Source organism: Hemiscyllium ocellatum, chromosome 20 (assembly GCF_020745735.1).
Source record: "Hemiscyllium ocellatum isolate sHemOce1 chromosome 20, sHemOce1.pat.X.cur, whole genome shotgun sequence".
In the NCBI taxonomy this organism is placed as follows: Eukaryota; Metazoa; Chordata; class Chondrichthyes; order Orectolobiformes; family Hemiscylliidae; genus Hemiscyllium; species Hemiscyllium ocellatum.
Window position 1 is genome coordinate 51530988 of NC_083420.1, and position 24690 is coordinate 51555677.

The following is a 24690-nucleotide window of genomic DNA, read 5'->3' on the forward strand; positions in this document are numbered from 1 at the left end:
GAATTGTAGTTAAAATAACAACCACATGAACAGGTGTTGATGGTGCAGCAGCTGGACAGTAAGTTAGGTGTGGAATAGAGAACTACTGTACTCTAATATCCAACATCGAGTGCTGGGAAATAGGCTCCTGATCCCAAATTCTGTTTAACCACAACTGATGGCACAAATTCCAAGGTTGGGATGTGGACTCCAATTGGCTGCATTTCTGGAGGTTTTGCCTCAAATAGCTGCAGGCAACAACCTTCTTGCTCACCTCCATCACACGCATTTTGACAATTAATAAAGTAAAAGCACCAAAAGAAAATTAAGAACACAGAAATTCTTTTAATGCCCCAATGATGATTCTCTTAAATTGCTGGCAGTAGCACTTAGGAGATTAAACATTAATTCCTTGTGACTTCAGAACAATCCTGGTGGGTTGGGCAACCCTATAGCAAGATGGCAATCCACTAAATGGCAGCACAGAGAGAGAGAGAGACAGACAGACAGAGACAGAGAGAGAGAGACAGACAGACAGACAGAGACAGAGAGAGAGAGAGAAAGGCAAACAGATAGTCCAAGAGCAAAGCTGATCACAAGATGGTATGTGTTTAAAATACCTGTTGAGGTTATCACAATATTAATTTTGTCCATTTGCCGGCCAAAGAAATCAAGCTCCACCTGAAAATTAGAAGAAAGTGCTTAGATGACTTTCAGCAGAGACCAAACAAAAACTGAAATTAAAGAAAGGCTCAGGTCTGGTATCAGTATATAGCTAATAACAATAAAACCACAGCACAGGCAACCTTTACTGCAAGGAAATTGTGTTAATTGTGCAAATGCTTTTGCCTGCAGTTATATTTTAGGTCCTATTAAATATATGTTTGTACAGGGTTTGGATTATTTGTTACCTTGTTTAAACCCTCAGCATGTGACTCATATACCCATGTGATTTCAAATAAACTTGTTGGACTATAACCTGGTGTTGTGATTTCAGACTTTGTCCACCCCAGTCTAACATAGCACCCCCGCATCATCACTACTATTTATATGACTTAGGAACTCCTGATGAGATATTAAGATGCATCCAATACTCAGCTACTGGATTTCATTCACCTTAATGGAGGGCTACATCATAACCATGCAATGCGACAATAAAAACAATGCAGTCAGAGAGAAAGACATCAGGGAATTGAGGGGCATGGGGAACGAGAAAGATAATACAATTCAAACCAGAAATAGAACATTGAACAGGCCCTTTAGCCCTCGATGTTGTACTCACCTGTGAACTAACCTAAGCCCATCATACTACACTATCCCATCATCATCCAGATGCTTATCCAAGGACTGTTTAAATGCCCCTATTGTGGCTGGGTTAACTACATTGGCAGGTAGGGCATTCCACACCCTGACCACTCTGAGTGAAGAGGTAAAAACAATGACTGCAGATGCTGGAAACCAAATTCTGGATCAGTGGTGCTGGAAGAGCACAGCAGTTTAGGCAGCATCCAACGAGCAGCGAAATCGACGTTTCGGGCAAAAGCCCCTCATCAGGAATAAAGGCAGTGAGCCTGAAGAGATAAGCTAGGGGAGGGTGGGGTGGGGAGACAGTAGGATAGAGTACAATGGATGAGTGGGGGAGGAGATGAAGGTGATAGGTCAGGGAGGAGAGGGTAGAGTGGATAGGTGGAAAAGGAGCTAGGCAGGTCGGACAAGTCCGGACAAGTCATGGGGACAATGCTGAGCTGGAAGTTTGAAACTAGGATAAGATGGGGGAAGGGGAAATGAGGAAGCTATTGAAGTCCACATTGATGCCCTGGGGTTGGAGTGTTCCGAGGCGGAAGATGAGGCGTTTTTCCTCCAGGCGTCTGGTGGTGGGGGAGCGGCGGTGAAGGACGCCCAGGACCTCCATGTCCTCGGCAGAATGAGAGGGAGAGTTGAAATGTTGGGCCACGGGGCGGTGTGGTCGATTGGTGCGGATGTCTCGGAGATGTTCTCTAAAGCGCTCTGCTAGGATGCGCCCAGTCTTCCCAATGTAGAGGAGACCGCATCAGGAGCAATGGATACAATAAATGATATTAGTGGATGTGCAGGTAAAACTTTGATGGATGTGGAAGGCTCATTTAGGGCCTTGGATAGAGGTGAGGGAGGAGGTGTGGGCACAGATTTTACAGTTCCTGCGGTGGCAGGGGAAAGTGACAGGATGGGAGGGTGGGTCGTAGGGAGGCGTGGACCTGACCAGGTAGTCATGGAGGGAACGGTCTTTGCGGAAGGTGGAAAGGGGTGGGGAGGGAAATATATCCCTGGTGGTGGGGTCTTTTTGGAGGTGGCGGAAATGTCGGCGGATGATGTGGTTTATACAAAGGTTTGTAGGGTGGAAGGTGAGCACCAGGGGCGTTCTGTCCTTGTTACGGTTGGAGGGGTGGGGTTTGAGGGCGGAGGTGCGGGATGTGGACGAGAAGCGTTGGAGGGCATCTTTAACCACGTGGGAAGGGAAATTGCGGTCTCTAAAGAAGGAGGCCATCTGGTGTGTTCTATGGTGGAACTGGTCCTCCTAGGAACAGATACGGCAGAGGCGGAGGACTTCGGAATACGGGATGGCATTTTTGCAAGAGGTAGGGTGGGAAGAGGTGTAATCCAGGTAGCTGTGGGAGTCGGTGGGTTTGTAAAAATGTCAGTGTCAAGTCGGTCGTCATTAATGGAGATGGAGAGGTCCAGGAAGGGGAGGGAGGTGTCAGAGATGGTCCAGGTAAATTTAAGGTCAGGGTGGAATGTGTTGGTGAAGTTGATGAATTGCTCAACCTCCTCGCGGGAGCACGAGGTGGCACCAATGCAGTCATCAATGTAGCGGAGGAAGTGGTGCCGGTGTAATTACAGAAGATCAAATGTTCTACGTAGCCATCGAAGAGACAGGCATAGCTGGGGCCCATACATGTGCCCATGGCTACCCCTTTGGTCTGGAGGAAGTGGGAGGATTCAAAGGAGAAATTGTTAAGGGTGAGGACCAGTTCGGCCAAACGAATGTGTGTGTCAGTGGAAGGGTACTGTTGGGGACGTCTGGAGAGGAAAAAACGGAGGGCTTGGAGGCCCTGGTCATGGCGGATGGAGGTGCAACTCCTTTTCCACCTATCCACTCCACCCTCTCCTCCCTGACCTATCATCTTCATCTCCTCACCCACTCATCCATTGTACTCTATGCTACTCTCTCCCCACCCCACCCTCCACTAGCTTATCTCTCCACGCTTCAGGCTCACTGCCTTTATTCCCGATGAAGGACTTTTGCCCGATACGTCGATTTCACTGCTCGTTGGATGCTGCCTGAACTGCTGTGCTCTTCCAGCACTACTGATCCAGACTGAGTGAAGAACCTGCCTCTGACATCTGTCTTAAATCTATCACCTCTCAATTTGAAGCTATGCCTCCTTGTACAAGCAGATGCCATCATCCTCGGAAAAAGAATCTCACTGTTCACCCTACCTAATCCTCTGATCATCTTCTAAGTCTCTATTAAATCCCTTCTTCGCCTTCTTCTCTCCAATGAGAACAGACCCAAGTCCCTCAGTCTTTCCTCATAAGGCCTTCACTTCAGATCAGCAACATCCTGCTAAATCCCCTCTGCACCTTTCCCAATGCTTCCACATCCTTCCTGTAATGGGGCAACCAGAACTGTACTTAATATTCCAAGTGAGGCCAATCTAGCGTTTTGTACAAGTGCAGCATGAAATCACAGCTCCGGAACTCAATCCCTCTATCAATAAAACCTAACACACTGCATGCCTTCTTAACAGCACTATCAACCTGGGTGGCAACTTTCAGGGATCTATGTAGATGGACACCACGATCCTTCTGTACAACCACACTACCAAGAATCTTTCCACTGACCCAGTATGCTGCCTTCCTGTTATTCTTCCCAAAGTGAATCACCTCACCTTGCCATCTTTCAGCCCCGTTCTGCAGTATATCCAAGTCTCCCTGCACCCTGCAACATCCTTCCACTCTGTCCACCACTCCACCAACTTTAGCAACATCTGCAAACTTACTAACCCATCCACCTATGCCTACGTCCAAGTCATTTATAAAAATGACAAACAGCAATGGTCCCAAAACAGATCCTTGTAGCACACCACTAGTAACCGGACTCCAGGCTGAATATTTTCCATCAATCAGCACGCGTTGCCTTCTTACAGAAAGCCAGTTTCTAATCCAAACTTCTAAATCACCTTCAATCACATGGTTCTGCATTTTCTCCAGTAGCCTACCATGTGGAACCTTATCAAAGGCTTTGCTGAAGTACTTGTACACCATGTCAACTGCCCTACCCTCATCCACATGCTTGGTCACCTTCTCAAAAAACTCTGAGGTTTTTGAGACACGACCTGCTCTTGACGAATCCAACTTGACTATTTCCAATCAAATTGTTGCCTGCTAGATGACTATAAATCATTTCTCTTGTAATCCTTTCCAAAACTTTTCCGACAACAGACGTAAGGCTCACTGGTCTATAATTACCTGGGTTATCTCGACTGCCCTTCTTGAAAAAGGGCACATTTGCAATCCTCCAGTCCTCTGGTACTAAACCTGTGGGCAATAACGACTCAAAGATCAAGGCCATCTCCTTCCAAGGTTCCCAGATAATTCTCGGAAAAATCCCATCCGGCCCAGGGGACTTACCAACTTTCACACCTTCTAGAATTGATAACACCTCTTCTTTACTCACCTCAATCCTTTCAAGTTTAATAGCTCGTATTTCAGGCTTCAGCTCTACAATATTCTCCTTTTCCCGAGTGAAAACAGATGAGAAATATTTGTTTAGCATCTCTCTGATCTCCACACGGTTCACACACAACTTCCCACTTCTGTCTTTGACAGGCCCTATTCCTACCCTTGTCATCCTTTTATTCCCCATATTTCTATAAAAAGCTTTAGTGTTCTCCTTTATTCTACCTGCTAAAGACTGCTCATCTCCCTCCTTGCTCTTCTTAACTCTCTTTAAACCCTTTCTAGGTACTCTGTACCTTTCCATCGCCTCGTCTGAACCATCTTGCCTCAACATCACATAAGCCTCCCTTTTCCACTTAACAAGAGATACAATTTCTTTAGTGATCAAAGTTCAGTTATCTAATTACTTCCTCCTTGCATGACAGGGACATACCAATACGCAATATCTGTTCTTTAAACTAGTTCTACATTTCGATTGTTCCCATCCCCTGTATTTTGCTGCCCCATTTTATGCATCCTAAGTCTTGTCTAATCACATTATAATTGCCCTTCCCCCATCTATAACTCTTGCTCTGTGGCATGTACCTATCCCTTTCTATCGCTAAACTAAATGCAACCGAATTATGATCACACTCCAAAGTGCTCATCTATCACAAAATCAAACATCTGGCCTGATTCATTGCCAAGTACCAGGTCCAGTGTGGCCTCCCCTCTTGTCGGCCCTTTGACATGCTGCATCAGGAAACCCTCCTGTACACATTGGACAAAAAGTGATCCATCCGACGTACTAGAGTTATAGCATTTCCAGTCAATGTTGGGGAAGTTAAAGTCCCCCATAATGACCACCCCGTTCCTTTCACTGCTGCCTAGAATCGATTTGCCAATCCTCTCCTCCACATCCTTGGAACTTGTGGAAGCCTATTAAAAACTCCCAGCAGTGTGACCTCTCCTCTCTTGTTTCTAACCTCAGCCCATACCACCTCAGTAGACTAGTCCTCATCAAATGTTCTTTCAGGCCCCATTATACTGTCCTTGACTAACAAAGCCACACTTCCCCTCTTTTTACCATCTTGCCTGATCTTAATGAAAGCTCTAAACCCTGGAACCTGCAACATACATTCCTGACCTTGCTCTAAGCATGCCCCATTAATGGCCACTACATCGCAATGACAACAATGGGCACAAATATTCGTATAGAATAGAGAAGCAGACTTGATAAGCCTCAGTCTACTACTGCTCCTCTTTATTGTTATTTGAAATACTGCACTTCCAACAACCTGGCCTTGACTTTGTACTAATGACACTGGTGTGGGATGTGAAGTCACAACCTTCTGACTCAAAGGCGAAACTTCAGTCTCTGAGATACAGGTGAACCAATAGGCGAATGATCCTACACACCCCACCCTGCTGTTCATGCTACTTGAAATGCCCTTGCAATTTGTTCAGTTGTACCAACTAATGCTGGTATCTCAAGGTGACAGTATCTTGTCAAGACATTGGGATGGCCAATAAATGCAGCATTGCTGGTGAGAGCCACATCCTGGGAATGAATTTTAAAAATAGGCACCCAACACAAACATCCTGCAAATTTTTTTTTGCATCCTTTCTGCACACAGTAGTTGAAGCCGACATGTATACCAAATTGTTTGATCTAAAATTGAAGTGATTACTGAAAGATTGGAAGATTAAGTACAAATTGCTAAAATGTCAGAAAGAATTTACTTATATGCAGCAGAATACTAAATACAAGAGCATTAGTGGTCAGCTTTCAAAATGTTTGAAAAGGAGAGCAAGGTTACTAGAGAGAAGCTTCAATTGTCAGAAGCCTTTCTTCATCCATGACTTGTAATTAGTATCTGTCAGTGGCACAATCTCCTGGGAAAGAATATACATCCAGGATCCTTTGCATCAACATGCTGATATCCTGTTCAGCAAGTTCAAACTTGTTCCAATTACTGGTTTTGACATTACACTTTTGACGGTTAATTTATGATGACCCCACAATATTTTCAGGATTATGTTTTGATCACAAGAACTGCACAATGTGTTGCAGCAAAACAGAAGTTAAAAGTCCTCAGCAGAGACACTGCGTAGTGAGACACAGCTTCTGACTCAAATAATCAGATATAACCAGAGATCAATTTACCCAGGGCCATCAATAGTGTCACATTTGTTTCAAAGTAGGATCACCAGTGGATGGTTGTAAACATTCCTAGCTACAGAACAGGATAAATTAGACAGTTTCCAAAGAATCACAATGGGACCATCTCCTCTTGTGTTGCATAGTTATTTTCCCCTTGAAAATAAAGTATTTTCCTGGGGTCACTTTCTATGGATTGTAGTCACGAGTGGTAACCTTCTGAGATGGAGGTGAAACCAACTACAAATACCACTCTATTTTCAGGCCGAATGTCAATGAAATTAAATACAGGCAAAAATTGTAAAGCGTCACTCATACTAAACTGGAGTGAAAAATCAGGGTGAAGCACAGCTCATTATTCAGAACAAAAATGTTGTAAAAATTAACAAATAAAATGACAATTTTAGGAACTGTGAATCAGCACAAGTTAACAGTACGAATAGAGAGGTGACAACAAGCTGGTGGCTATAACACAATCAGATGAATGGTTTGAAGGACACGCTGCCAATGAATGTAATGCATTCTGACTAATTTCATTAGCAGGAGCCGTCATTGTCTGCATCCAGGAGGCCTCATTGCAATTTAAATAGGACAGGACTTTTATTTTTGCTCTAATCACCATGAACTGTTGGATTGCTGCAAAAATCCCACTAGCTCACTGATATTCTTTGGGGAAGGAACACTGCTGTCTTCATTTGGCCTGGTGCTTTTTGACTCTGACCCTATACCAATGTTGTTGAACACCTAACTGCCTTCTGAACTGGCCAGCCAGACACATTAAATGCTGGTTAAAAAAAAGGATGTGCAGGGGCTAAAGAAGGCCTACTTGCTTGAGGGAAATGAGCTATGGGCAATAGGTTTATGACACTTGCAGCCCAGGAATGAATTTTTAAAAATTACTATGCTTCCAGTGTCAGATTGAAATCATTCCTGCATTATTTCAGTTTACTCAGTCATGCATTTTAAGAAATGTCCACTCTATGCTGGACGTAAATGTCACAGATTTAAATAGGACACTTACAAACGTGAGTTGCAAATGTTTACAAGACTGCACTCAGCACATTCTCAGTGCAAATCACAGGGATAAATGAATAGGACACAAAACACAGCTGCTATGCTTTAGTAATTACGAGATTATTAAAGTAATGAAGACCCAAATCTGCCAACAAAGCCTATGCTGTAATACATGATTCATTCTGCCTTTCTACACCTGTGATCAGTGAACACAACAGTATGCTTAATAATATGGTAAACATTTTGCATCAAAATATTCCCCATGAGCTGAGGGCAAGCAACTTAAAGGGAAGGGGAGAGAGGGAACAATGCATAAAGTTCAGGTTGGCACCACAGTTCACACTGTGCCATCCTTTTAGATTAGATTAGATTGGATTAGACTTACAGTGTGGAAACAGGCCCTTCGGCCCAACAAGTCCACACCGACCCGCCGAAGCGAAACCCACCCATACCCCTACATTTACCCCTTACCTAACACTACGGGCAATTTAGCATGGCCAATTCACCTGACCCGCACATCTTTGGACTGTGGGAGGAAACCGGAGCACCCGGAGGAAACCCACGTAGACACGGGGAGAACGTGTAAACTCCACACAGTCAGTCGCCTGAGTCGGGAATTGAACCCGGGTCTCAGGCGCTGTGAGGCAGCAGTGCTAACCACTGTGCCACCGTGCCGCCCACCCACTGTGCCACCCACTAATGGGCATGTAAATTGGCATCCAGCCCAATAAACATTAAAGATCACACAACAATACTCAAAGAAAAGTAGGATTTCTCACTACCCCTTTCAGAACATCCTGGGCTAACCTTCCTCCATCAAACTAAATTTTTTTAAAAAAAAGTGTGTCTTCTCATTAGTCACCAGGCTAATCTTTGTGGGATCTGAACAACTGGCAACTGCGTCATCCCACATAACAGTCACCGACTTGCAAAGCAATTTAATGTATCACATTCTTTTGGAGAGCTGCAATAAGTACAAGTGTAAGTCTTTCTTAAAGTGAAAAAAGAAATATATAGGCATGTCAGGCTGGGAAAATCCTCAAAATGAACAATATGTCAGTCAACTGATGACAGAAAATCCATTAGTATTTCCTGTTTGTAGTTAAGATTTGTTACAATCATTCATTCAATGATCCCCCACACTTCCTTTCAGAAAAGAGTTAAAGACATACCATCCTATGTTTGAAACACAGAAAATGCCTGCTTTATGGATTCAAATCTTTGAATATATCAGTGCCTTGCAGAATGAAGGAAGAAATTCTGGAGAATGGGGGACCCAGAGAAATTTGGGGAAATATGAAATGATCAGATCTTTTCCACAAGATGGATAATGAGTAAATAATAAAGTGGGATAAGAGAGCAGGAGGAAAGAGAGAGTGTAGTGTTACAAATTGATCAGTAGGTATGAAGTATAGGCAACAAAAACAAGAGTAATTCAAAGGCAGTATGGGCTTTGTTCCACCTCCAATACAGACAGAAATGGGGCATGATCTGTCTATTGCCTTAGCCATAATAAAGGACGTGGAAAGAAAGCCCCTCTTTATGGGCACAGTCAAAGTTTCCCATTACCAACAGTATGTGGGAGAGACTTGCGTTAAACAGTGGCCTTTGAGTAATAGGGGGCCATGGGGCTAAAGATGCACCAATCTTTGAAATAACAAGGCATTTTGAAAAAGATATTACAAAAGCATTTGGGATGTTCAACCTCAAACAGAGGCATTGAGACCACAAGCAGTGAAGTTAAGCCGGATCTAAATAAAGCCCTGGTTAGAACAAACTTGAATATTATGCTCAGTTGGAGAATCACAGAGTTATAAATAACAGAAAAGGTCCTTTGGCCCATCAAATCTGCCCTGATCTATCTACACTAGCTTCCTAGTGTCCTGACATTTCATTAAATACTACCTCATTGAGTACATTCATTGAGCATCTCCTCCACTCTCTGAAGTTCCTTCTCAACCTTCCTGGAATACTGACTAGAACTGTACAGAGGTATACAAGATAATGAGAGGCTTAGGAAAAACTGTGCTCATTAGTTGATGATCTAGATTTAAGACATTGGTTTAGGGATGAAGGTGAAATGCAAGGATGAACATTTTTACACACAGAGTGGGAATGAATTGGAAATTGCTGCCCACGAGACTTAAGTAGAATGATTTCAAAAGGAAACTGAATGGATACTTCAAGGAAATAAACTTACAGAGCTACACAAATAGAAATGGGGTTGAGGTTGGAGAGGGGTGTGAGGGAGAGAAATGTTACTGACTAGATGCTCAGTGGCAAGCTGGCATAGATTCTATGGACCAAAATAGCCTCCTTCCACACCATAAATAACGATTGCAATGGAAAAACCATGGCTTTTTGTTATATTTGAAAAAAAAGGATACTGACTGAAGGAATTGTAATAAGACATCATTATTTAGGCAAGAACAAACAAACAGGTGCATTGGAAGACGACAGATGATTGGGACATTCCACTATAGTCTGATTAAGGGGATTCAACTTTCCAGTTGACACACAGACTAGTGGTTGAAATAGGAATTGTTGAAGCTTCAAACCACATCTTCTGCAGGCAGATCAATGTCTTCACTCCTCAAGGATATGTATCAAGTTGTGTTTTACTGGGAATTACCCCATGTAGAGGCATAGCCACATATAATAGAATACAATGGGATTGGAAACTAGCTGAGGGCTCTGTAAAAATTCCAATAGAAGAAGAGAGGTTAGCTACCAATAAATGTAGACATGGAGGTAACACAAATTGCAACAGCGATGGACCTGTGGATATGTCCGTGTGCTTAGCCTTAGCCAAATCAGTCAGCAGAAGGCGATAGCACGGACAGCAATAAACTCAATCCTCTCGCTTTTAATGGAGCAACAGGAATACAATTATTGGCCCTTTTAAATAAACATCAATCTTCAGTAATGCTGGCATTTCCACGATGAGATCTAGCCTGGTGCTGAAGTTCAATCAAAGGAAGAATTTTCAAATGCTCACTCAAACCCAGGTGTTGCCCTGATCAGGCCCCTAGCGTGTCCTGTGTGCTCTCTAGAGTACCTCTCCATTACCTCTACTGTTTTGACAGAAAGAAGCAGTTGTTAGTTACCCTGCTGTTAGCTCTAGCAACGCTTGAAGCAGCTGGCAGCCAATTGTGTCTCTGGGGGTAAAGACTTCCTTCCTTGGCAAACTACATCAAACCACTATGGACCTCCATATTCAATGGCACTCACTACTCCCTCACCCAAAAAAGAAAACATAGGTAATGTTACCGCTGAGGTTACATTGTGATTTGGAGCAACAAGACAGACAACTTTCCACTAGATCAAATTTGGTCAAATGCAAGTTCCATACATGGCACAGAACCAGTTCTGATGAAAGCATATAAAACATTAAATTTGTTTATTTCTGTAAAGATACTACCGGACTTGATCAGTACTTCAAGCAATTTCGGTAATTATTTCAGATTTACAATAACTTCCAACAAAGAATCAAGATACCATGAAAGGATCAATGTTCCTGTGGAGGCATCACAACCGCCCTTATTCACTACTGAGAAAATCTCTCACTTGCTTTTTCAAATTATAACAAAAGTCATACACAAAACCAGGAGAGTTAGACAAGGGTAACAGCATTCAGTGTTAGGCAAAGATTACACCAGTATCATAATGGCCAGGATTTGTTCACTTGAACAGGCTACTATGAGTTTTTGCACCTTACTCAAATAGGACTCAGTCATGAGCATGATCTGTGAACAATGACAGTAATCTCAACAGTGTGGATAACAGGAGCTCAATGATACATGCATCCAGTGTCTAAACAAATTGGATTCTATTTAACAAATCACCAATTAACTGATGTCCAGACTGAGAACAGTGAACTCAGGAGCTTCCTAGTGAGAGATGTTCCAGATTCAGAATTTCACCTCAAAGTTAATGAGGGTAAACTTCAACTTGGGACTAGTGATAAGAAACAAATGAATGAATCAGCCATTAATTTTACAGCCTGCTTCATTTTCATTTTCATTAACCTGCATCTTGTGGTACTTCAAGGGTGAATTTCTACAGAAATAGCCTGACCTCTCAGTAACAGATAGCGCCAGAGAGAGGATTTCTTGTATCCATGATTGCTACTATTCTGACCACTGACTTATCTAAAGCCCAGTGATCTAAGAGGTTGTGTTTTGTTCATTAAAAATAGTAGACTACAAGTTATCTCAGTACTTTGGAGGCAAACAGGATATATTCTTGAAAAGGAAAAGGTTTGCCACTGCTCATTTGCATCTCCTCTCGCTGCCCTGGGCCTGTTTATAGGTGATGGATAGCAATAGCCTCAGTAGGGAAAATTTAAAAGATCTGTAGATCTAAAGAATGTGTTTGACTCTGCACAGGAGCTTCATCTCATTCATAATGTTGAGCATGGATGCTATTACTAATGGCTCCTCTAGTCATGATGTGCTATGGTTAGTACAGAAAACTGAAGAGTAATCTAACAGACTCATTTAAGATCTCAGAAGAGTTTCATGGTGGATGATGTGGAGAAGGTACTTACTCCTGCAGACAAAAGAAAGACAAAGGTTATTCAGAAGAAACATCTTTTTCCACAGAGCAGTTAGAACGTATAACTTGCTGTCATAGGAAGGAAGATGAATAGGAAGGAGATTTCAGGACAGGTGACCAAAAACTGGTCAAGGAGGTACATTTAAGGACTCTTGGAGAGAAAGCCAGAGCAAGGGGACCTGACAGCTAAATGCATGGTCACTTTGTGGGGGAGAAATTAAAATTGGTAATGCACAAGAGGACAAAACTGGAGCAATGCAGAGATTTAGTTTTGGCAGGGGTGGTAGGAGTTACAGAAGTTCAGGATTTAACATTTAAGGTTGATGATGCTATCCATTCCGAATTACCTTTGATGAACCTTACCTTTTCTTTCACAGACACAGACTTGAGAACATTTTCCAACGTCTGTTTGTGATTCTTCACACATGCTTTTGAACTTGTATTGCTTTCACTTGTTTTATTTTTGACTTCAACAGCTTCCTGAAAATAGAAAATGCAAAGAACAAACAACCCAGGATTAAGTAACATATTCAGAATTGCACCTGCCCCAAAGGTTATCCTAGTTTTGTAAAGTCAAAAGGTTTTCAGGAGAAAGGAATGAAGGGAGACAAAAACTGAAAACTGAAGGTTTAACAAGCATTTTCACCAAAGAAGAACATTATAATTTGCTGCTCTGGGAAAACTGGGCATTGAGCCAAATAAGACTAGGAATAACAAACAAGGATAAGGTGAAAATGGTAGGTGTGACAGAGAGGGGAATAGCAGTAGTAGAATTCTGAATCCTGATAGGGAATTCTAGACAATTCTAGCTCTTAGTAGCTGTTGTTAAAAGGGGTGTGGCTGTGGAAAAAAGGGCTAGATTGGGAGAGAGCTCGGAGATGCACTCTTCAGACCGTAGCCAATGCAATGCAGAGTTTGGTTTGCAGGACGTAAGGTTTTTTTAGATTAGATTAGATTACTTACAGTGTGGAAACAGGCCCTTCGGCCCAACAAGTCCACACCGACCTGCCGAAGCGTAACCCACCCATACCCCTACATTTACCCCCCACCTAATACTACGGGCAATTTAGCATGTCCAATTCACCTGACCTGCACATCTTTGTGACTGTGGGAGGAAACCGGAGCACCCGGAGGAAACCCACGCAGACACGGGGAGAACGTGCAAACTCCACACAGTCAGTCGCCCGAGGCGGGAATTGAACCCGGATCTCTGGCGCTGTGAGGCAGCAGTATTAACCACTGTGCCACCGTGCCGCCCACTAACTCCAGGTTGAGGTTATAGAAATGAAAAAGGGAATTAGGTCATGGAGGGATTTCAAAGACAAGGATGAGAAATGGGGGAGGATATAAGTAACAGTTCTAAACTGGAGTCTGATGACAGGATGGGAGGTTGCAGAGGCAGCACTAAGGTCAGGTGAGGTGGATTGTGTTTCTGACATGAAACCAGTAAGTACCGAGTGGTTAATAGGAACATGGTTTCCTCAGACATTTTAGACACTAAAGAGCCTACAGGGTGGCTAAGATGAGGTTATAAGCTCTAAGACTGGTTTAACCTGTGCTCAGCTCAACATGCCATTTGGTACACTAGGCTTGTGCTAGGATTGTTAAGAGGCTTACTGCGAATTAACTTGCCTGACGGAGCTCTCTAAAGAGCTGAGCCACTACTTGGTGACTAATGGTTCAACAAATGGCCTCAAAAGCTGCCTGGTGGTAGAGGAATAAACAGGTCATGGCTTCTTAAAATCCCTGTTGATGCTTGGGTGCATTTCTATTGGAAGTTTGAAGCGAATTTCAGAAGCTTGTTAGGAAACTTCTGGGGAAGGTGTGTCACGTTTTGAAATTCTCCCAAGAGTTCACTTCAAAAAGTGAAGTCTTATTGCACATGTTATAGAAGGCATCAGAGGAACAGTAGGACAAAGGGAAAACTTGGTCATGACCATCCTCCTAACAGGCCCAACTACGTGGTGTGGGTTTGGAATGGCAAGAGGATACAAGGCCAGGCCAAGGCAGGGGAGATAGGTTCTTCCCAGTCACTGGAAGTAGTTTAGGGCATTCCACCTCATCTCAACCTGCTGTATCAGAACCTCCAGTGGTACATCCAAAAACATGTACACCTCCTTATTCGGGGTCGCTTAACTTTCCTCAACCCTTGTGCTTGAACGATCTATTTGAACACATCCATGCAAGTTAAAATTTTGTTAAACAGCAATTGGGTTAAGAACTACATGCTCAAACCAAATTTATAAACAAGTGTGCCTTATCAGCAGAGCACACTTTTGGTCCTTGCTTTTACTGTTTCACATTAGAGAAGGAAATTTGCCATTCCTAACTGGTCTGGCCTACTTGTGACTTCAGCAATTAGGTGACTCTTCAATGTTCTCAGAGCAGTTGGGGAGGGGCATTAAATGCTGGTCGAGCCAGTGACACCCATATTCCACGAATAAATTTTTAAAATACCTTGGTTTCTTAATTTGCCCAATCGAATGGGATGCTGAGGTGAGAACAGTCTGATTCGGCTGGAGACAGCAGCCAAGGGGGAAAGGGATCTGTGAAGCAGGAGCAGAGTTTGTGATGGGGAAGTTATAAGTAAGAGTTTCAAACCTCTCAACGGTTTAGCAGGAATTGTTTATGGACGCTATTTATTCTTAGGTAGACGGATATACTTTGTCATGATGACAACAGTGAGCTAATTAATAGGACTTGTTTTTCCCACATCACACAAACAGGGATCCTTCAGGGAGTTATAGTTCACCTTCTTTCATCTAACTTTAAACCCACAACTCATGATGTCAAGTACCAATCTCGAAAGACTTTACTAATCAGGCACAACACACCCTGGGAGACTGCCATAAGTCACTAAAGAACTATATGTTGCTCAGAAGTTCGATCCTCAATACAACAAAAACAAAGCCCTTCAACATAAGCACAATAAATGCAAACTTCTTTTCATGTGCAATGAAAGTGAAGCTTATGCAAGAATACAGAAATCATTGTTTTATTTTAACCTTTTTTTGCAGGTCCTGGTTTTCATCAATTCTTAGATTCACAAAACTCTTACTTCCTCTCCTTTTTATTGCCATTGCTTCTAATCTTTAAACTCACACAGCCTCTTTGATCAAGAGAGCGAGAGACGGTCTCACTGAAGAATTTAAAGAGATTATCGGATAGATAGATTTTTGGAGAATCTAGAATACATGGACATTGTCTCAGGATTAAGGGGTCACTAATTTAAGACTCAGATGGCGGGGAATCTCTGGAAATCCACACCCGAAAGGGCTGCAGATACTTCAATGTTGATTATGTTCAAGGGCATGATAGTTCGATTTCTGTTCTTTCAGAAGACATGGATAGCAACCAAAAAAAGTGTGTAGCTGGGGGAAATTAGTTATGATTGCATTGAATGATGAAACAGATTTGAGGGTCTCTGTGCTTTGCTCTTGCTCTTACTTCCAGTGTTCTTATGTGAAGTTCACAATGTTTTCCATAATGTTCCTCTAAGTTTTTGCAATTATAAGGCAAGAACACTGACCAAGACATTGTGGTATCTGTATTGCTTTTTAATGTTAGAAACATTACCACATATTGTATTGGTATTTTACTGGATCTATTTGGAAGATCATTTGAATCTAAGTTTTGTAGCTTTGTTAATTCATCTCTTTCACATTTAGTGTTGATGTGGAGATGCTGGTGTTGAACTGGGGTGGACAAAGTCAGATGTCACACGACACATGTTATAGTCCAACAGGTCTATTTGAAATCACAAGCTTTCGGAGCATAGCCCCTTCGTCAGATGAAGGCAATCACTTCATCTGACGAAGGGACTATGCTCCGAAAACTTGTGATTTCAAATAAACCTGTTGTGCTATAACATGGTGTCATGTGACTTCTGACATTTAACATTAACCCCGACTATTGTTAATGCAGAATGTTTTATCATTTGCTTCACATGCATCTGTTAATTTAGCCCAATTCTACTGTCAGCTGCCTGGATTGTGATCTCAGTTGATCTGAGATTTGAAATGCCCCATTAGCTATATTTTTTCAAAGAGTGAAACCAACTTGCCATGTTGTACAATCAACACTCTTAGAACGGTATACTGGGGAATTCTTTTAAAAATTTTCAGAAAAGGAAGTGGCGTCATTTGATAAACTGAAAGACAAATCTATTGCAAGAACATAACTAAATGGCAATTTCAAATCTGCAGATCACCCAGACTGTTCAAACTGACCAGTTGGCAACTGGAGACTTGGGCTAAATTTGAACTGTGCCCATGCATCAAGATTGACAGTAATCACCACCTCCTGAAAATATGTTATGAACAAACAAAAATAGTATGAAAGTGAAAATTAGTTCTTCCTATTTGGTTCTTAGCAGGGTTAAAGATCAGGATAGGGTATGTTTCTATTTCTTATCAGCTTTATTTCCATATGTAGTAGAAAAGGTTTGATGATCATTGTAACAAACATGTGCCTTACATTCTCTTGGGTTTACATCAGTGGTACAATTGTATGCATTCAGAGCACGATCTTTACAAAAGGATGTTCCCCTTCTTTGCCTTGAACTCATACCCTGATTCACGTCATGTCATATAGTCATACAGCACGGTGACAGAGCCTTCAGTGTAACCAGTCCATGCCGGCCATAATCCCAAACTCAAACATTGGCAACAGGACTCTCAACACCTCTCTCACCTTCTTTTCCATGTTGCGAGAATTCAGCAAAGCTTCCACACGTCTCATCTTTTCCAGTTCAATCTCACGGGCTACTAACTGCTTCGCCTGGTAAGTCATCGGCCTTCGTGCAGGAAGTTCAGGAAACCGGCAAACATCTTCTATGTTGCTGTAATTGAGGAAGGCAAAGCCAAACAGAACACAGGAACATTATAGTGAATACAAGCAGCGAAAATCCTATGGAGCAATTAACATGTAGGTCACTGTACATTTATGTATCAAGTTCCTGCGATGCAACTGCTAGGTTTCTCACTGTTTTAATCTGAGCATCCCCAATTTCATTACTAAACCTCCAGCTGAAATGGCCCTAAATTCTAGAATTCCCTCCCTGATCTCTCTTTATCTTTAAAAAAAAACTCCTTAAAATCTACACATTTAGTTATATTTCCTAAGACTGCATTTCCTCAAGTGGTTCAAAGTAATATTTTGTCTGATTACACTCATGGGGAATACCTTTGAATGTTTTCAAAGTTAAATGAACTATGTATTAATGTGAATTGTTGTTTATTTGCTTGGACCTATACTTAATAACAAATTGATTGAGCATGTATGAACAATGGCAAAATAAATTCACAATAAAATGTTATATATCAGACAATTAGCGTCTTTAAAAACCTTCATACTGCAGCTAGTAACGATTCACTGGGTTAAAACATATGACTAGAGTTTATGGAAACCCAGTAGCTGATCCTCAGACTCAATGGACACCTTAACGTAACATCACAAGCTAAATGTTCTACAATTTTCTGGCCCTTAATATCTATGAATGGAAAATCATGGTCAAAGGCCTTCAGAATTTTTTGATTAAGTGTAAACTGTGTGTTTCAGTGGTTGTGGCATTCAAGAAGCAAGTGGAGAGATGGGATCACAGCAAGTTAAATAACATTTTTCAAGGTGGCTTTGCGTTGCTTGCTGAAAACAAAACCTTATTGCTTTTGAATATGTGAATCCACAGCACATCTATACCAGCACATTACAAGTTAATATGATGTAATAACCTTGTAATGTTAAAGCTGCAATCTTACTGCACAGTGAGTCTAATGTTCTAGATGTTGCATGCTTAAGCATGGACACGTTGCCATGCAGACCTCTGACATGTCTGGTACTGATCCACAGTTCTTTCACACTGGTCAGCTGTACCAACTAGTCATTCTTGAACCCTTAAGATAGTATTTCAACTGCACAAACATGCGTTAAATGAAACCAGGATTACCAGCAAAACTTCTTTAAAAATGAAATTGGATTTAAAAGCGAGGTCTTAAGTTACATCTCAAAGCAAGAATGAACTTGCATTCACGTAGCACATTTCACTATGCATGAAATACTCCTGAAGTAAAACCACTGTTAAAGAGTGGAAAGTTATTTGCATAGACAAATAGCAATAATAATGACAAGATAATCTGTTACAATACTGTTTGCTGAAGTATGAATATTGATCATGACTTTAGAATTAATTCCCCTTTTCGTCAATGCTGTGGGACCTTCTACATCCGTACAAGACAAGTCTTGATTTAATATCTCATCCAAAAGATAGCCCTATGTTTACGTTAAAAAAAATTCAAGCAGCAAGATACAGCCAAGTGAAAATTTTATACCACCGCCTGTTCACAGTCAACCTGATTCTGGGCTTGAGAGCACTTCCTCTCAATTTTTGGACACAGCAGTACCACTAAAGTATTTGATCAGCATCACATTGCAGTTTCCTGAAATTTTCTATGGGCAAATTAAATTAGCTGGCATTTTGTTTATGTTACAAACACTGACTACAATTCAGAAGTAACTAATTGATTTTAAAGGATTTTGGAACGTCCTAAGTTTGTATTAGAAATAGTTACTCTAGAAATACAAACCTATCATTTGAGTGAAAACATCTAAAATAGACAATTTTCAATGGCAGTCTCTATTAATATGGGTACAGCACGATCTCCAAACCAGTCACGTGCTTTCCCTCATCTGAGAGTGACAAATAAGAAACATATTGAGATTTTATAGCAGCATTGGTCTGCAAGCGATATCACAGTCTAACCACAGCGAGATAATTACTCTGCACGTCCATAACATCCAAAAAGCTTGGGCTTCTTGTTTTCCTGCTCATGCCTGGCGGCAAAGAGAAGTTGTCACACCCTTGAGAATAGAAGATGAATGAAGTTGGTTTCAATGGGAGGCTCGAAATAATTATAAATGATAGAGTAGGAAAGAAGTTTCCCAAGCCATATGGGACTGTGTCAAATAAGGAAAGTTAACCTTGAAAATTCATAGACTCAGACATTTGCATTACAGAAGGAAGGCGTTAGCCCATAATGGTCACAATAGCCTACAAGGATCTGACTACATTAATCCCATTTTCCAGCTGTTGGTCATAGCCCTGGAGGCTATGGCAACACAGCTGAATATCTAAATACTGCTTAAATGTTATGAGAATTTCAGACCCAACATCCCTTTCAGGCAACGAGTTCCAAATGCCCGCCACCTTTAGTGAGAAAATTCTTAATTCTCTTTTGAGTCTATCTCTCGCCTTAAATCTAAGCCCCGTGGTTATTTGTCCTTCTACTAATGGAAATAGTGCCTTCTTATCCACTCTATTTCTGATTTTACACACCTCTCTCAGATCCTGTCTGTACCTTCAACTTGAACAGAAACTCAGATCTAACAGTATCTGTGGACAGAAAGCAGAGATAATGTTTTGAGTGCAGTGAACCTTCTCCAGTAATCTGTTTTCGCTTCCGATTTCTAGCATCTGTGGTTCTTTGTTTTATTTTACTATTTAGTCCGTTCCTACCTTCACTTTTCCAAGGAAAACAAACTCAGCCTATCCAATCTTTCCTTATATCCCAGACCCTTCAGCCCAAGTAACATTTCTATTTCAAACTTTATCTTCTGGCGACCAGAAGTGCACGCAGTATCTCAGTTGTGGTCTTATCAATGTTTTATACAGTTCCTGAAGACTATGCTCGCTCTTATATTGTATGCCTTGGGCTAATAAAGGCAAATACCCATATGCCTTCTTCAAACACCGCTTACCTTCCCTGCCACCTATAGATCTACATTAAAGTCCCCCTGAATTTCAATATTTTCCAAAGCCTTACCATTCATAATACAAATCTCTTGCCTTCTTAGCCCTTCCCAAGTTCATTACTTCACAATTTCCCCGTTGATTCCATTTGTCACCATTCTGCTTAGCTGACCTTGCTAAACTAACCACTTACCACTCGACTAATTTTCACATCTTCCCCAGATTTATTAATCATTACCCTACATTAAAATCCAAATCATTAACATACACCACAAACAGCAAGGGTCACAACAGCAAGCCTGTAGAACTCCATTGGAAATAACTTCCAGTCACATATACATCCCTGAACCATCACCCTCTGCTTCCTGCCTCGTGGACAATTTTGCATCTAATGTGCCACTTTGCTTTGGATCCCATGAGATCCTACTGTCTTGACCAGTCAGCCATGTAGGATCTTATTGAGAGCCACGGTAAAAGCATCAAATACATGACACTCATCCACAGTCCCGATTACCATCTCAAAAAACTCAATCAAACAATCTTAAACCTGAACTGTGTGCCAGCAGATTACATGGCAACCACACCGCACATGCTGCAAACAAGTCACTATGTCTCAAGGTATAAGAATAATTGTCCTCAGTGAAATCCCAGGAGACACTGGTCAGTCAGCGTTTCTTGGCAGTCAGTCAAAGGCAGCCTCTGATATCAGTCAAAGGCTTGAAATGTTCACTTGGCCGCTTGGGATGATCAGGATCAGGATCCTCTCCTTGTAAGGGGTGAGGAGCCAAATATCAGGCACCCAGCCACTCGCCTTGGTTCTTTCTGCTCTAAAATGGTCTTTCCTTTTGGAATGAGAGAAAGGGAGGGATGGAGTGAGATGAAAGCGCTGCTGGCACAGCTTTTGGTTCTGGTGCAAGTAGGATCAAAGGTGAAGTGTCTCGAATGACTGATTATGCAGTGCAGAGGTCTTGAAGGATTAGTAGCATGGGAAACTGGGTGGGTGAGACCAAGCAAGGTTGCATGCAATAATGAGAGTGATACTGCATGAGCCTTGCAGGAAAGTGAGTGCAGCAGCAGAGACACTTAACCTGGTGAAACAGAGGATGTCATTAATCTTCTTCCCACAGTACTGGGACTTCCTCCAGCCGATTGAGACCAAGTGACACCTTGGATCAAGTTGGTAGGGTCGAGTATAATGGCCTCCTTTGTTGGTCCAAGGGAAGAGGGATTGCCTTTCTCTGCACCACCCTGTCCACCAGCACCTCCAGGTCCCTTGCTGCAAAGTGGAGCACCCATTTCCCTTTTTCTGCCATGTCCTGGGCAAATATCACAAGTTGAGCTGGGCAGCTCCAGACTACCAGAGCTTGACCAGGTGCATCCCAGCCTTTTAAAGATGGCACCGGTGCCAGGGATACTGGGATCTTCTGGCAGTGGTAAGTACTCCTGGCTACAGAGGGTGGGAGAATTGGGTGAGGGGGGGTACTCTGGGAGTGTGGTAGGGAGTTAATGAGGTGTGGTAAATAGTTAATGTGTCAGATTGGAATGACTGCATGAGAAAATTTGCTTGATCTCACGGAGTGAAACTTTCCATGAAATTTCATAACCATGATGTTTTGCCAAAATACGATAAGATTTAGGCCCTTATTCTTTTCAATGAAACACTTGAGCAAATTTTCCAATTCTTCCACCAGTGTTCAGTCCATTTTCTCCTGCATGAAAAGACACTATGCCAGTACAGTACTATGCCATTACTACAGCACAATCTTCTCAGAATGGCATATTACCGAAAATGAACAGTTGGACTGCTGTCAGAAGCCAACAAGAAATGCCAAATGAGGATCTGTAATGTTCATTTGCAAAGCACAGGGGCGATTCTAAGGTACCACACCCAAACAATACCCAAGCAAAATGGCAGCCATCACTACCTCAATTAAATGTTAGGACTGAACAAAATGTACCTGGTGCATCAAAGCTCAAAAGGGCTATTCGCCATGTCCGAAAATTAATGCCAGAAGTTTACAGATGGGAATGTAGAACCGGGGAGAAAAAAAATTGGAGAGATATCACAGGAAATTGGTGAATTCATTGGAAGGTAAGGAACTATCATTAGGGACGGTCTCTAACTAGTTGTAAAATATCAAACGGTATTAGTAAGGGATTAACTGAAAACACCAGGGATAAGTGAAAGGCACAACTACCATAAATAAAGTAGGTAAGTAGCAATAGGATAAGTAAGCCAAAGTAGGATAAGAGAAATGTTAAGGTGAGGGGACTAACTTTAAGACTAATTAATTAAGAAACTTGGAAAGAAAGCAAGTAAGACCTAGTTAGTTCAAGGTATGGCAGCTCAGGTGGGCCAAGGGGGGTATGTGACATGTTACATATGAGAAGTCATAGACTATACCACAGTCCTAAATGACCACGTGCAGGAAGTACTGCTCGCTACAGAAACTATAGTTTGGAATTTCAAGAGCTTGGGTAGTGGTTGGAGACACTGCGCCTTATCCAAGAGACTGAGAGTTACGTGGATAGTATATTTAGAGAGGCGGTCACAAGGCAGTTTAAGGAACTTGAGGTTGCAAGGGAATGGGTGACTACAAGGCATTCCCAGAGAAACAAGCAAAGACTGCAGGTGCCCCTAGGGGTTAATTTGGAATTTGGAAGCTGCTGGAGATGCTGGTTCCTCAAGGGAGTAGAGTCAAAGCCAAGATTCTAGCGCCACAAGTGGCCTGACTCACAGGAAGGAAGGAGCAATTGTAATAGGGAATTCATTAGTGAGGAAACAGACAGGTGGTATTGTGGTCGTCAACATGACTCCAGGATGGTACACTGTCTGTCTGGTGCCAGAATCAAGTGTGTCAGAATGGCTACAGGACATTCTTTGAGGAGGGGTAAAAATTTGAAGTAAGGGGTTGTTGTCCATGTTGGTACAAATGAATTTGGTGGGAAGGAGGATTTGATCCTGTAATCACAATTTAGGGAAGTAGGTGAAGAGTTATCAAGAAGGACCACATATGACGTGATATTTGGATGACTCCCAGTGCCACATGCAAGTGAGTACAGAATGTGTGGCTAGAAAGTTGGTGCAGGAGATTCTTTGGAAACAGGGACTGGTGCTTTACAAGCTGGATGGATTATATCTGAACAGAAATGGAATTGAATTCCTTGCGGGGCATTTTGCTAGTGCCAGTGGGAGGATTTTAAACTAACACCAGGAGCATAATAGAAGAGATTACGGATTTGCAAAATACTTAGGAATACAGCTGTCACTAGCATGAACAATATTAAGTTAATCGGTGAATTTAGAGTAGGGGAGAAGGAAAAGAAACCCAAAACGGAATTATCTTGCCAGTATGTAAATGCACAGAGTATAGTAAATAAGGTTGGGAAGTTACAGATGCAGATTGTAATATGGAATGATGATTTTGTGGTTGTGTTGGAGACCTGGCTAAAGAAAGGGCAAGACTGGGTATTAAATACTCCAGGATACAAGCTGTCCAGAAAAGATAGAAAAGGAAAGGGAGGAGGGGCAAGCAAACAAGGGTAATATGAGAACATTTTTTTTTCACACAGTGAGTAATTAGGAATGCATTGTGTAGAAATCTGGTGGAGGCAGGTTCAGCCAAGACATTCAAGATGGCACTGGATGATTATTTGGACAGAAATGTGTGCCAGGATATGGGAACAAGGCAGGAGATTTGTACTAGGTAAGAGAGCCAGTGCAGGCACAATAGTCCAAATAGCCACCTCCTAAATGTAACAATGCTGTAAGTTGTGTAGGAAGAAACAATCAAGTGTCTGTGAAATGTGCTCAAGCAAAAGACAGGGTTTTTGATTAGTTGTATAGGTCAATGAAAGTTGAACAACTTTGAAAATCTTGGAGCCACATAAGGTCAGACGAGAAACAGCTTGCTCAAAGAGGTATGTTTCAAGAAACATCACAAGGAGGAAGGTGAAGAGAAAGGGTGGAGTGATCAAGAGAATGAATTTCAGAGCTTAGGACCCAGGGAGCTTCAGGCATGGCTACCAGCGGACAGGTTTATGTGGAGGATTATGAAATGTCAATCAAAGCTATAAACATCAGGGTAAAGCCCTACACAGGAAGTCCAAATGCAGTACATTACAGATTCACACAGGTTTGTGGACAAAATTGACATCTGGTGGATTAGAAAGTAATTCATTTCAGTGCATCAGTCAGCGTACAAGCTAGGCTCAGAGAAGACATGGAAGGATTGACTGATGTCTTATGAAATAAGAAGGCAACTCTTGCTGTAACACAACTAATTGTGGCAGTTATTAACCACTGTTAAAGTTGCTCAAACTCTTTCCACATCAGGCAGAGAAGGAATTATCAGTCTACAAGTCCAGGATGGATTCAAATCCCGTTAATGACAAAATAGTAGTATTTACTCAATCCTTCATGAATCACCTTTTCCGATACAAGGTACTCGAGATAAAATAGTATTTTAATGCAGCCATGTAGAAATTTCCCAACGTTGTGAGATTAAGTGTACAAATTAACCAGGAACTCCGGACA

General features: G+C 42.0%; 1 protein-coding gene across 1 annotated transcript in view; it reads right to left on the minus strand.

Moving 5' to 3' along the window:
- The window catches only part of chtf18 (CTF18, chromosome transmission fidelity factor 18 homolog (S. cerevisiae)), a 117796-nt gene that overhangs the window by 3047 nt on the left and 90059 nt on the right, over positions 1 to 24690 (minus strand). The window contains exons 19-21 of the mRNA XM_060840862.1: positions 17102 to 17249; positions 12773 to 12889; positions 600 to 660 (exon numbers count right to left, since the gene is read on the minus strand). Of these exons, the coding sequence (XP_060696845.1) occupies positions 600 to 660; positions 12773 to 12889; positions 17102 to 17249 (326 nt within the window). The remainder of the gene's footprint in view (positions 1 to 599; positions 661 to 12772; positions 12890 to 17101; positions 17250 to 24690) is intronic.